A 13,726-nucleotide genomic window follows, 5' to 3' on the forward strand; every position below is an offset into this window, starting at 1 on the left:
TGAAATTCCACCCCCCCCCCCCCCCACTCCATCTCTGACTGATTCCATACCAGAAAGTCTGCCATTTGCACTCAAAACCCGTGAAACGTCTGTCTCGCGTGTTTTCCATTGGCACAGACGATTTCTGGAATTTCAAGTGTCAGACGATCATCCGGCTTTTAGAGCGTTTGGGAGTTTGTAAAAGGCAGAAAACGCACTGCAGCCTTCTTCCACGAAGGGTCCGATTCACACGTCCTTTGCTGTTATTGTGACCTGGTTTACCAATAACTAGCTACAGAGATCTTTATCGATATGGACCCCCCCCCCCCCCCCCCCCCCCCCCAAACGGTCGCTGAAGGTTCAGGCGTTAATCGAAGTCGGATGACTGGAATCACGCCGGGACCGTGTGATTTTTTTTCCGTGAGGTCCTTGTCGAGTCCTGTCTGGCCTCAACAGCTGCCTGTGTGCTGGCTGTCAGGAATCCCAGGAATGCAACCTGATGAATTCTCGTGACCCCCTGAAGCAACTTAACGGCAGTTTGTAAACATAGCCTGTCTGTTCTTGTCGGTGGCGACGTGCAGTTAATTTCGCTGCGGATTTGGCGGCTAATTCTGAACTGGGCTCAACCAATGGGAAGCCTCGGGCGGAGTGCTGGGTAATATGCCGGACGCCGTGAAGGCGATGTGAACCTGAGCTCATCGAAGTGAAGTGTGGGGGGGGAAAATAAAAGCAATATGAGAAATCTTAATTGAATGTAGCTTATTTCTCGGACCGAGTGAAAACGGTCGGCTGGTGTGGAGGTCTGCGGTCTTCCTGTCGTAATCCGTGACATCACACTCCTGCTCCTCCCTCCCCCAGGACAAGCCTGACAGATCTGAGGCAGGTAATTCTGGAAGATTCCCTGGAGTGGGTTTTCTGGCTATTGACCCGCAAGCCCTCAAATGCCCCCGGTACCGGCCGGCGTGCAGCCGGGCCGCTCGTCAGAAACGTCTCTGGTCACGGAAACCATCCGGGCCGATCGGGAAAAGAGAAAACGTACGCGAAAGCGGAAACGACCTCGAAAGAAAACGTCTCTGACCAAGATCGTCCGACGCCGCCGTACGGCGGAACGCGAGGGGAGTCCAGCGGAGCGCGTCTGCGGGCGAGTGCGTCCTGATTAAATCCCGCCGCGATCGAAGGCCCACGCCGCGTTCGGCAGGCCGCGCCTCGCCTTCCCATTACGCGGCCGCTTACCCAGCATCCCTTGCGTCCCGTGTAGCGGCGCGGACCCTCCGACCCCGTAGAGCTTCGGAGGAATGTTCTGGAACGTCCCTTTTTAATTTTTTTATTTTTTTATTTTTTTATTTTTTCTCTTCTCTCTCTCTCTCCGCAAAGCCGACAGATCAGTCAGGCGGGCCGCGGCATTAGCGAGATCCAGCCGGAGCTGGAGGGTCAGAATGCTGATCCCCTCGGAGTTCTCTCTCCCCGCTGCCCGCTCCACTACAGCGGGAGACACCGGGTTTGGTGAATCTTTAGCTTTCCATGTTTGGTCCTGAATCTTTAGCTTTCCGTGTTTGGTCCCGAATCTTTAGTTTTCCGTGTTTGGTCCTGAATCTTTAGCTTTCCGTGTTTGGTCCTGAATCTTTAGCTTTCCGTGTTTGGTCCTGAATCTTTAGGTGTCCGTGTTTGGTCCTGAATCTTTAGCTGTCCGTGTTTGGTCCTGAATCTTTAGCTTTCCGTGTTTGGTCCTGAATCTTTAGGTTTACGTGTTTTGTCCTGAATCTTTAGGTTTACGTGTTTGGTCCTGAATCTTTAGCTTTCCATGTTTGCTCCTGAATCTTTAGCTTTCCGTGTTTGCTCCTGAATCTTTAGCTTTCCGTGTTTGCTCCTGAATCTTTAGCTTTCCGCGTTTGCTCCTGAATATTTTGCTTTCCGTGTTTGGTCCTGAATCTTTAGCTTTCCGTGTTTGGTCCTGAATCTTTAGCTTTCCGTGTTTGGTCCTGAATCTTTAGGTGTCCGTGTTTGGTCCTGAATCTTTAGCTGTCCGTGTTTGGTCCTGAATCTTTAGCTTTCCGTGTTTGGTCCTGAATCTTTAGGTTTACGTGTTTGGTCCTGAATCTTTAGGTTTACGTGTTTGGTCCTGAATCTTTAGCTTTCCATGTTTGCTCCTGAATCTTTAGCTTTCCGTGTTTGCTCCTGAATCTTTAGCTTTCCGTGTTTGCTCCTGAATCTTTAGCTTTCCGCGTTTGCTCCTGAATATTTTGCTTTCCGTGTTTGCTCCTGAATCTTTACGGAATGTTGGAAACCATGAGAGGCAAGTCCATGACAGCCAACCCCCCCCCCCCCCCCCGAAGCATCTCACTTTGCAGTTGGTCAATCTACAACCCTGTCTCTCCCCCAATCCTGTGTATATCCTCTACCCCCTCCCTCAGCCCCTTTCCCCACACATTGTTTCACCCCCCACCAGATCAAATCACCCCCCATCCCCGTGATGCGTTTTCATTCATGGCAATGTCCATTTGGCCCACTGTTTCCATTACATTCTCCCTTTTGTTGGTTCTTGTTAGTCTGCCCTTGTGGAACGGACCCAGTAGTTCCTCTGCTATATTAATCTACCTATTTGAAACAGAGACGTACCTGCATTTATTTTTCTACTGACAATCGTACGGAGGAATACATTTAACTCTTTCGAAATTCTACAGGAACCAACGCTATTTATAGGCCCCGATTGGTAAACGGGGCCGGAAAATAGCATGGGACCAAAATCCAAGCCTTTTGCCCCCGTCATTCCTGGGTGCCTGAGCAGACTCGAACAGGTTGTTGTGAGACCCGTCTACCGGTGCAGTACAGGCGACGAGGCCTAAAATATCCAGTGTCAATTCAACCCTGACAGAGTACATAAGAGTCCAACAGAAACCAGACCTGGGTGCAAAACCGTATTTGTTTTGGATTCAGATCTTTTTCTGCATTTCACTACGCTTGCCTGGTGGACCAGACCAAATTAAATGATCTCCCCGCCGACCTGCTCCTCCTAGCACGCTCAAATAAATCAGGCCAGATCAATAGAGCACAGAAACGTATTTGAAAACAAATATCGTCTGAACCCAGGTCTGATAGGTACGACGTGAACTCAGGGTGTCAGGGTTGAATCGACGCCGAATGTTTTGCGGTGGACCGCGAATTAGTTTGCGGTTTGCGTTTCAAGGACGTGAGCCGTGTGGAACTAGAGCAGATAAATCCTGAACGACGCCTCTGTGAAGGAAGATGTTTGGCAGAGAAGAAAAAACGTCCACCCTTGCCTTGTATTAGAGAGCCAATCCAGTCGGCAAAACACTTCACACCACATCCAATTACAAGGGTCTTTATTTCTGCAGGAAGAGTGCACCTGCTGACAGGAGTCAGCGACGTGCTAAAGAAGCTTTATTTACAGCAATCCTGTATACCTCTGAAGAGAGGCTGTGTGTGTGTGTGTGTGTGCCTGTGTCTGTGTGTGTCTGTGTGTGTCGTCTGTGTCTGTGTCTGTGTCTGTATGTCTGTGTGTGTGTAGGATACCCACCTTGTGAGGACCAAAAACTAAAAACCAGCTTCCCAAGTCCGGCTGCTCCGTCTCTGCCTCCTCCATTTTCTTTTCAAATAAAAAAATTAAAGAAATGAATAACTCCTGAACACCTTTAAGATTGTGATATGATTGAATAATGGGTCACTGTTAAATTGCGTTATGATTAAACGACTATTTTTAAATGCAATTAGGAACACCCGCCGTCGTATTGTAAACAAGGAATCCTCAGCGCCAGGACCTCCGGATTAGTGTCTGCCAGCTTTTATTCCAGTGTAATTGGGTGTACGTTAGCCTCCGGTTTGCGGGGGATGCAATTAATTAGGGTTTTGCGAGGACGATTAAAATGATGTAGTGCCGATGCTTTAGCGGGACGTGTATTTAATGGAAGTAATTAGGAACCTTGTCACCTGTAAAAGTCCTTTATCTATTTATATCTGAATTGTAGCCTCCAGCTCTGAGCGTATTGTTCTTTTAATACGGGGGGATCTTCAGATCTCAAAGCGTGGAGGCAGCAAATCCGTGGAAGGTTTAATTCGACCTGCAAAGCCAATTTTATTTTTTTTTAAAGCTATTTTTAATCTGAGGAGAGAACAAGCGTTGGCGATTGCCGTTTGGTACCCCTAGCTTTTTTCCTTTTTTTTTTTTTTTCTTCCCCAGTTGCGAGCGGATTTGATTTACGTCCGTGAATTCCCTAATAAGGGCCGCGCGGGGGTAAAGCCTTTAATCTGTTACGAAATGGAGATTTGTCTCACGCCCGTGTATGTGTGCGCGCGCGTAGGAACGCGGGGAAGCAGCGCTGCCCTGCGAGATGGGGGCTGCCGTCCCCCCCCCCGGACGTTTAAAGCGTTTTCGTTAACGGCCCGTGACCGTGTGAGTGGAGGGAGGTGCAAACTATTCGAATACTCCCATACAATCTCGCTCCTCTCCTCTCCTATCTCTCTGCGTGTTCATTTGGATTGTGTGAACGAATGTCCAAATATAGTGGGTGTCAAATTCATTGTCTCACTCTCTCTCTCCGTCTCTCTCCCCCCTCCCCTCTCTCTCTAACACACAAACCAAAACTCACGCGCAAAATGATGCCGATTCAGCCTCCAGTTCGTTCACATATTGTTGGTTTCGTTATATCCGTAAAATATGAGCGTTAAAAAAAACAAAAAACAACGGTTTCCGATGCCAGCGGGCAGGCTGCGGCCCCCCGTGAGAGCCATGCAGCTGTTCCTCGGCAAGGATTTGAGCTGGCAAGCCCCAAGGCTGTGGCACAGGCGTGTGTGTGTGTGTGTCCTCTACACCAGATGGACGCAGAAAGCGAACCGCGATCAGGGGCATATTTTCATTTGAAGGGTGAAACCCCCGATATCTGATAGCTGCTATCCCGCCGATCCTCCCCGGAGACCCCATGAGACCTCTGTGATCCTGCATCGCGGAAAAGGCAGCGTTAATCTGAATATCATATCTCGCCCGCGCTAATTGATGGCAGAGCTGGGGAAGCTGTTAATTGGTCGTGCAGAAGAGGAGACGTATGGTGAAATTACATTAGCATTGCTTGGCTAATAAAAAAACCCCATCGAATGCCAATGGTCGGAGGGGAATCTCAAATAAAAGTGAACATCAAAGACTCTTTCACTCTGTTTTCACTGTATGCAGTCTTTGAAGTGAGCGGCAAAGACATTTTTTTATTTTTTTTTTATTTGGAGCATCAGCCAGAGTGATATTTTTGTGTGTTTTTTTTTAATTTTTAATTGTGTTAATGTTTTTGGTTCGATCCTTACCCTCACTCTGGCAGGGGAAGGAAGGGGCTGGGCGTTTTCGTAGAGACGGACAGAGACGAGGCGCTGGACCTGTGAGGAAGAGGAGATTCATTCTGGGGTTGTTTTTTTTTTTTTGTTTTTTTTTTCACAAAACCTGGGGGTTTCAGGGCAGAACCCCCATGAACCCCCTCTCTGACCTCCGGATGGCTGTCGGGGAGCTCCGCTCAGACTGGCCCACACCCAGGCTGCCAGCCTCCCCTGCTGCAGCCTGCAGGGGCCTGCGTTTCAGTGAAGCGACCGGCAAAAATACTTCATCCGCAGTTTACTTCATCCGCTCGAAATCCGGCCCTGCGGGGGTCGGTAGCACCGCCCGACGGAAAATCGATTGAACGGCACCCGATTGGCCGCTCACCCTGGTCTAAATCAGTCCGCGATTGGACGGGAGGATGTATGTGCTGCCGGGTTTCCCTTAGTGTCCCGGGAGTACTGCCATAAGCTCTGCATCTAGAACTGCCAGGACCTCCCAAAAATAAATAAATAAATGTGACATCTGATGGAGGCCCACCAAGGACCCAAAAATAAATAAAAATTGTATGCTAGGTCTGAGGGGCCATTCTATGGCAGGAGTTGTGAGTTTTTTTTGAGGTGCTCTCCTCTGGGCATTCAGAGAGCCAAGGGGATGGAGGCTCAACAGTTCCCCTCACTTTCACAGACACTCACAGGCCCTTAGTCTGCTTTCTTCCTCAACTTTCTCCATTCTGAATCCCAGGTGCCAGTGTCCACGTTCTTTCCTGCTTCAAATACAAATATTGTTTTTGATTCAAATTTAAGAGTTTTCTGTGCTCGATTGATCTCGCCTGGCTGCAATTGAGCCAACCAAGAGGACCAGATAGGCGGGGTTTGCTCCTTTTGAGAATATGTCGTTGGTTCCAATTCACCAGACAAAGCTGAGTAAAGTGTAGAATCCAAATTCGAAACCAAAACAATTCCGTATTTGACTGTTATTCGGTAAAAAAAGATTTACATTAATGGCGCTCTTATCCAGAGCGACGTACAGTTGATTAGACTAAGCAGGAGACAATCCTCCCCTGGAGCAATGCAGGGTTAAGGGCCTTGCTCAAGGGCCCAACGGCTGTGCGGATCTTATTGTGGCTACACCGGGGATTAAACCACCGCCCTTGTGTGTCCCAGTCATGTACCTTAGCCGCTACGCTACAGGCCGCCTTAAGATGCTCCCAGAAGAGTGGACAGGATCCTGAATTGCGGGAAGGTTGGTCGTTGTCTCGGTGGTGCGAGAGCGACTGCTGTTGGCCCTCTGCCGCTTTGCTCAAACCCGCTCGCGGCTCATCAGCGTAAATACAGCCGAAGTTAAATCTTTTCAACCCATAAGGTGCGTAATAGATTACCCTCTCTGTTCATGAATTGTTAATTGGAAGCGTGGCACCGTTTATCAATGAAGTTGTTCGCCGAGGCGGGCCTGAAGCGGAATTTAATGTGGTTGAGTTCACAGAACCTGAGTTTTCTGCCCCGTTCGCTCCCTGTGATTAGCGTGTAGCATCTCTGCCCCGTTCGCTCCCTGTGATTAGCGTGTAGCATCTCTGCCCCGTTCGCTCCCTGTGATTAGCGTGTAGCATCTCTGCCTCATTCACTCCCTGTGATTAGCGTGTAGCATCTCTGCCCCATTCACTCCCTGTGATTAGCGTGTAGCACCTCTGGCGCGTTCGCTCCCTGTGATTAGCGTGTAGCGTCTCTGCCTCATTCACTCCCTGTGATTAGCGTGTAGCATCTCTGCCCCATTCACTCCCTGTGATTAGCGTGTAGCATCTCTGCCTCATTCACTCCCTGTCATTAGCGTGTAGCATCTCTGCCCCATTCACTCCCTGTGATTAGCGTGTAGCATCTCTGCCTCATTCACTCCCTGTCATTAGCGTGTAGCATCTCTGCCCCATTCACTCCCTGTGATTAGCGTGTAGCATATGCTCTCGTGAATGCTGCTCCTTCCACGAGCCGGTTGTGTTGGGTAACGCATCCCTGGGTCATTCGGAGTGACGTCAGGCTGACAAACGCGGAGAAACCGGGTCCGTTTTTCTGTCACGCGCACCATTCTCCCACCTGTCCTTGTATCGGGCACTAGCTGAAAGGCGTTTCAGTCATAACGCCACCTACCGTATTCCTGTCCGGATATTCACTTGCCTGAAACGGTGAGCTCCGTAAGTGTGTGGACAGTGACGCAAACTTTAGAGGGGTGTAATTCCTGCGCACCGTACTGGAGGCGCGTGTGCGCTCACCCCGGAGTTAAAGCTTGCGGTCTGCACTTGAGCATCCGAAAAGGGAGAGGGGGAGCTGCGACCTTTGACCTCTGAGTTGGTGTGCGGAGGGAGTGCGTCTCTGTCGTAGGTGCATTCAGAGTCAGTGCAGGGGTGTGTGCGTGTGGTGGTTTGTATTTGTGTGGTGTGGTAGAGATGGTGTGTGTGTTTATATGCCTGTGTTTTTAGGTGTGTTTGTGAGAATTGTCTATTTTTGTGTGTATACTTGCGAGTGAGTTTGTTTCTGTTTGTGTGTTTCTGTGAGAGGGTTTTGTGTTTGTTTGTGTGAGAGGGTTTTGTGTGTGTGAGTGTGTGTGAGTGTGCTCTCTGGTTGGGAAGTGAAAGGTGTGAAGAAATGGGGGAGGTGTGGGGGAGGGGGCTGTTGGGGGAGGAAGCAGGGCTCGGGGGTAATAGAGCTGCTTAGCGGCTGATTGGAGAGGTCCACACACACTCGCTCAGGGAAACCAGGCCGTCAGCGGAACCAGGAATGTCGGCAGGCTGGCGCGCTAATCGGAAGCGAAACCGAAACCAGGGCGGGCTTACAACCCCCCCCCCCCCGCATCCCGCTCCTCCAGGGGGAACAGAGGTTAAGTTAATAAGCAACTGATGCGAACCGTGGACTGTTTAAAGAGGGGATCGGCCAGAGAACAGCTCGGTGTGGTGTTGCCACCTGCTGTGTGTGTGTGTGTGTGTGTGAGCGTTCTCACACAGCTCTGAGGATCTCTTTGTTTTACTTGGACAAAGTTAGTTTGCTGCTTGTTGACCAGTGGGGGTTCAGTCGTTTGAGACTTTGTGCGATTTGAAAAAGGTGTCGATGTGTTCTCATGCGCATGTTTTGAAAACAAAGAGAGACACCACGTTTGTGTCACTGTGAAATGTATGAATTGACCTTGGTGTGTGTGAAGTTGAATGCCACATATGCTCACTGGCTGTCCCTCTGTTTACGGCCAGCTGTGGCATGTGCCGCAAGTCTAATCCATTTCCTGTGTTCCCCTACATATGGGAGCTTTTGGTTTTAAATTCAGCATATATGTTTATCAATATGGGTACATATTATCTCATGTCCTGGTCATTTCCATGTTCTCCCTCCCTCCCTCTCTCCCTCTCCCTCTCTCTCTCTCACCCTCCCTAACCCCCCTCTCTCTCTCTCTCTCTCTCTCTCTCTCTCTCTCTCTCTCTCTCTCTCTCTCTCTCTCTCCCTAACCCTCTACCTCTCTCTCCCTCCCTCTCTCTCCTTCCCTCCCTAACCCTTTCTCTCTCTCTCCCCCTCCCTCCCTCCCTCCCTAACCCTCTTCCCCCCTCTCTCCCTCTATCTCTCCCTCCCTCCCTCCCTCCCTAACCCTCTTCCCCCCTCTCTCCCTCTATCTCTCCCTCCCTCCCTAACCCTCTCTCCCTAACCCTCTCCCTCTATCTCTCACTCTTTCACCCTCCCTAACCATCTCTCTCTCTCTCTCTCTCTCTCTCTCAGACATGGCGAGGTGGCTCGCGGCGGCCCTGTTCTTGTCGTGCCTGCGCCCGGCGCTCCCCGCGGCGGCCCCCCCGGTGGAGTTCACGGCCGGCTCGGCCATCAACCACGCCCTGCCGGACCCGCGCACCGGCCGCGTGTACCTGGGAGCCGTCAACGCCGTCCACCAGCTAGACGCGGGGCTGCGGCTCCAGCACACGGCGGTCACCGGGCCGCGCCGGGACAACCGCCAGTGCACCCCTTCCAGCCCCTGCCCGGACGCCAAGGACATGGACAACGTCAACAAGCTGCTGCTGGTCAACCCGGCCAACGGCACCCTGGTGGTGTGCGGGAGCCTCTTCAGGGGCCTGTGCTCGCTGCTCAACCTCAGCAACGTGGAGCAGCTGCTCTACTTCAACGACAGCAACGGCGAGAGGACCTTCGTGGCCAGCGTGGAGGAGGCCGTGTCGGTGGTGGGCGTCATGTCCTCCTTCGACAACCTGACGACGTTCCTGGTGGGGAAGGGCTACGGCAACGTGGACTCGCCCAAGCTCATCAGCACGCGCATCCTGCAGGACTACAAGCAGTGGGTGGTGTTCGAGAACGTGGTGGACGCCCCAACCGTGCAGGGCAACGGCTACGCCCTCCGCTTCCAGCACGATTTCCGGCTCGCCTTCGCCGAGGACCTCTTCGTCTACTTCCTGTTCTCCCGCAGGAAGTCCAACAAGGATAACGTGAACGTGGTGGGGGACATCCACAACTACACCTTTGTGTCGCGCCTGTGCAAGATCGACCTGCCGTACCACTCCTACATCGAGCTGCAGCTGAACTGCGGGCGGGACAACAAGTACAACAAGGTGCAGGCCGCCTACGTGGCCGCGCCGGGAGAGGTGCTGGCACGTCGTCTCTCCTGGGAAAACGGCACGGCGGAGCCCGGCGACAAGGTCCTGTTCGGCGTCTTCAGCAGCGGAGAAGACGACTCGGCCGTGTGCGCGTACCCGCTGAAGGCCATCAACGAGCAGATGCGCAAGATCATACTGGCGTGCTACGGCTACGGCGGGAAGATCGGCGACAAAATGGCCGTCTACTCGCCCTACACCGGCCAGAAGCCCATCTGCGGGTCTTCCAACGTAAGTGACCCGGAACGTGGCGAGAGCGGGAGGGCAGCGTCGTATCTAAGCGAAATAAAGGCACGTCTGTATCTGCATTGAGCCAACATGGAGTCCCGCCTGCCGGTGGCTCGGCTGACTTACACCTAGACGTACGTAACCTTGTCAAAGTAACGCGCGGACCTGGGTCCGATGCGTAATTGTTTGGCATTCTCATCCTTTTCTCTGCTTCCTCTGCTTTGGGCTCCTCTGATGTGTGCGGAACAGCCCAAAGGCCCAGTGCAAGAGGGCCACAGAGAGGTTTGGCTCATCCGGTGTATTGCGACCGATGAAATACCGCTCAAAATGGCGCAAACCGTGCCGTCCTGTTCTCTTGGCTGGCTCAGTTGCACCAGACAAGATCAATCACACCAGACAAGATCAATCGCACCAGATAAGATCAATAGCACAGGAAAGCATTTGAATTGAAAGTAATTAAGTATGTGACCCAGGTCTGATAGAGGATAGGAATATATATATATTATATCTTTTTTTTTTTTTTCCCTCTCTCCCCAGTATGGTAAATATCCATCTAAAAGGAATGCTGAAGTTGACTTCAGATGTAGGTCTGCATTGCGGTGTTAATTTTCAGGGGAAAGTCCGTGGTAACAGGTGAAGGCATCTCGCTGACCAGGTGCTCCCATTAGATAAGCCCAGGTGGCGCAGGGAGGGGGTTCATTACCGGGGTACATTACCGGGGTACTAATGCGCCCGACTGTCTGGTTGAAATCCCAGCCCTGCCGGGCGCGGATTGCGGCCAGCTGGCTGTCGAACGAAAGGCACAAAAAACATCAATGCAGTGTAGAATCTTTCTTTGACACACAAAATGTCACCATTTTGGAGCAAAATTTGCGATCTTGCCATCGCAATAGCAGGCCGCTGCCTTGTGAATCTAAACCGTATCCTGTCTTGGTGAAGCCTGAGGTTCGCACTCCTAATAATAAGAATAACGATAACGGTCATAATAACATCCCGTTGTTTTATTCTCGTAATTTGGTGAAGAAAAGGCTTGTTCTGTCCCTTTACATACCCTACAGGCACATAATCTGCTTGAAATATTACAGGATTTTTTTGTCAGTTTTGTCAGTGCTACAACGTATCACAACATGGCAGCAATATTGTGAGAAAGTTTGTGCTGACTGGGTTTAGCCGGCACTAGATCTAACTGTCGTGAGCAGTCCCTGTTAAAACTCAGGTGAAGGCCGTGTTTTTTAACCCGTTTTCATACGAGCCTACCACACTTCACGATCGCCCATGAATCACATCTCGCCCTCGGCAGGACGACTGATTGAGACGGTGGGCGGGGCGACTAAGACGACGCTCTGCTTCGCGAACCGACCTCACAAGGCCAATCGAAAAGGAGGAGGTGCTTCCAGGATCGCTTCCTAGATTGCGCAATTCGATCCTTTCTGTGACCAAAAAAAAACAACCAATGCTCTCGGGGCTGTTTTCAACACCGTCGTCGAACGAGAAAGTCGGAAATCTTTCTGACGGCGAGCCGGTCGGGGAAAATGTCACCGGTGTTCACACGAGCGCACGTGGACACGTTCCCTGTCCGTCATCCGTCGGTTCTCTTACACCAGGGGTGTCGAACTGAATCCCCAGGGGGCCGCAGTGTCTGCGGGTTTTTGTGGTTTCCTTTCAATCAGCTGCCAATTAAGGCCAATTAATGCCTTGAGAACAAGGCGTGTGGATACTTTAACCAGTCAATGACTCGAATGAACCCAGAACACCCCAAAAACCAGCAGACACTAAGGCCCTCCAGGACTGGAGTTTGACACCTGTGTCTTTCCCCCCGACCAGGCGTGACAAGGGCATGCCCTGCAATCGATCGCCAGGCCGGGCTGATCAGACGCCGCCGTTAACACGTTCCAGAGCGACTCGCTGGTGACGGCCTTCCCGTTTTCCCGCCAGCGGGGAGCGATCCCATTTGAATCCGAAACGATTACGTATTTCACCAAAGGTCTGAAGTGTGTGGAACAGCCCAAAGGCCCAGTAAAAGGTTTGGTGCGTTCAAACCCAGACCCTGCTTTTCCCACTTCAGTTCGGCTTCCTTTCATGCTCGTCCGAACCTAGTACTTGCACGTTTGACCCGGATTTGTACACGTTTAAAAACTTTGGGCACACTGCGAAGGATAATATTATCTCGCCCCCGGCCTCCTGTCGGAAGATATAAAAATCGTAATTTTTAATGTATTGCGTGTCTCTTTGAAAATCCGCAATTCCAGAATTGCTTTTTTTAAAGCTCCGTAATGAGATTCCAGGAGTCACTGGGCAAGCTCTGAAGTTTCACTCCGCAAGGTCGTCGAAACTGACTTTGGAAACCAGCGGCTGTTTGCTTTCCCTGTGAAAGAGAGATGCTTTGCTGTTATTTAGGCATCATTTACTGGTAACTCTATTAAATAAATGGCTCGTCTGCCACTTGCTCCCTTTCATGCTGTGGGTAACAAATTGAGCGTGAACGTTTAACACTTGCCGGTTCTTTCATAATTGTTGCGTGAAATGTACTGTGAACCTAAATGTAAGCATTAGTATTCAAATGTGTCACACGGTTGCCCAGGCAGTCGTAAAACATACGTTTCCGAGCAAAGAAGCAACCTGAAATTTTTTTTTTCAATTTATGTTCTGTTCAATCTGTAAGACACACTGGCGCCATAAATTACCATAAATCCATTGTTAAGACCACCTCGGTTGGCATATTTATTGTTCAGAAAATTGTTGAGGAGGTAAAATGTTCTTCCTGTGTAGCACGTTAGCATGTTGTGCGCAAGGTTACTGCGGTAACAACCGTGTCCCTGTGTAGCACGTTCGCATGTTGTGCACAAGGTTTCTGAGGTAATGACTGTGTCTCTGTGTAGCACGTTAGCATGTTGTGCACAAGATTACTGAGGTAATGGCTATGTCCTTGTGTAACACGTTAGCATGTTGTGCACAAGGTTATTGAGGTAATGGCTATGTCCCTGTGTAGCATGTTAGCATGTTGTGCACAAGGTTACTGAGGTAATGGCTATGTCCCTGTGTAGCACGTTAGCATGTTGTGCACAAGGTTACTGCGGTAATGACCGTGTCCCTGTGTGGCACATTAGCATGTTGTGCACAAGGTTACTGCGGTAATGACCGTGTCCATGTGTAGCACGTTAGCATGTTGTGCACAAGGTTACTGAGGTAACGACCGTGTCCCTGTGTAGCACGTTAGCATGAAGTAACGGACCGCTATCTTTCTTTCTTTCTTTCTTTCTTTGCCTCTCAGCCCGAACTGGTGAATACAAAGAAGTGTGGTGCGGAGTTCCTGACGTACCCCCTGGCCAGTGAGAGCGACTTCGCTCTGAAGGCCGAGGTTCTGTACGAGAAGAAGGGCCTGCTGACCGCTGTGGCCGTCGCCAAGGAGAACGAACACACCGTGGCCTTTCTGGGCACCAGCATGGGAGAGGTGTACAGGGTGAGAGGCACGGGAAAAGGGGGGGGGGGCTATTGTCATTAATGTGTGGAGGCAGTAAAATTCAAAGATGTATAAGGAGTTAAGAGAAACTCAATGGAACTCAAACTCAATGTTTTTTAAAGTT

At 50.8% G+C, this 13,726-nt stretch overlaps 1 protein-coding gene across 1 annotated transcript in view; it reads left to right on the plus strand.

Moving 5' to 3' along the window:
* Nucleotides 1–13,726, plus strand: part of LOC133118917 (plexin-B2-like) — an 86,325-nt gene that overhangs the window by 41,833 nt on the left and 30,766 nt on the right. The window contains exons 2-3 of the mRNA XM_061229215.1: nt 9,040–10,145; nt 13,414–13,602. Coding sequence (XP_061085199.1) covers nt 9,042–10,145; nt 13,414–13,602 — 1,293 coding nt within the window. The 5' untranslated portion in view covers nt 9,040–9,041. The remainder of the gene's footprint in view (nt 1–9,039; nt 10,146–13,413; nt 13,603–13,726) is intronic.

The sequence above is a fragment of the Conger conger genome, chromosome 19, assembly GCF_963514075.1.
Source record: "Conger conger chromosome 19, fConCon1.1, whole genome shotgun sequence".
Classification (NCBI taxonomy): domain Eukaryota; kingdom Metazoa; phylum Chordata; class Actinopteri; order Anguilliformes; family Congridae; genus Conger; species Conger conger.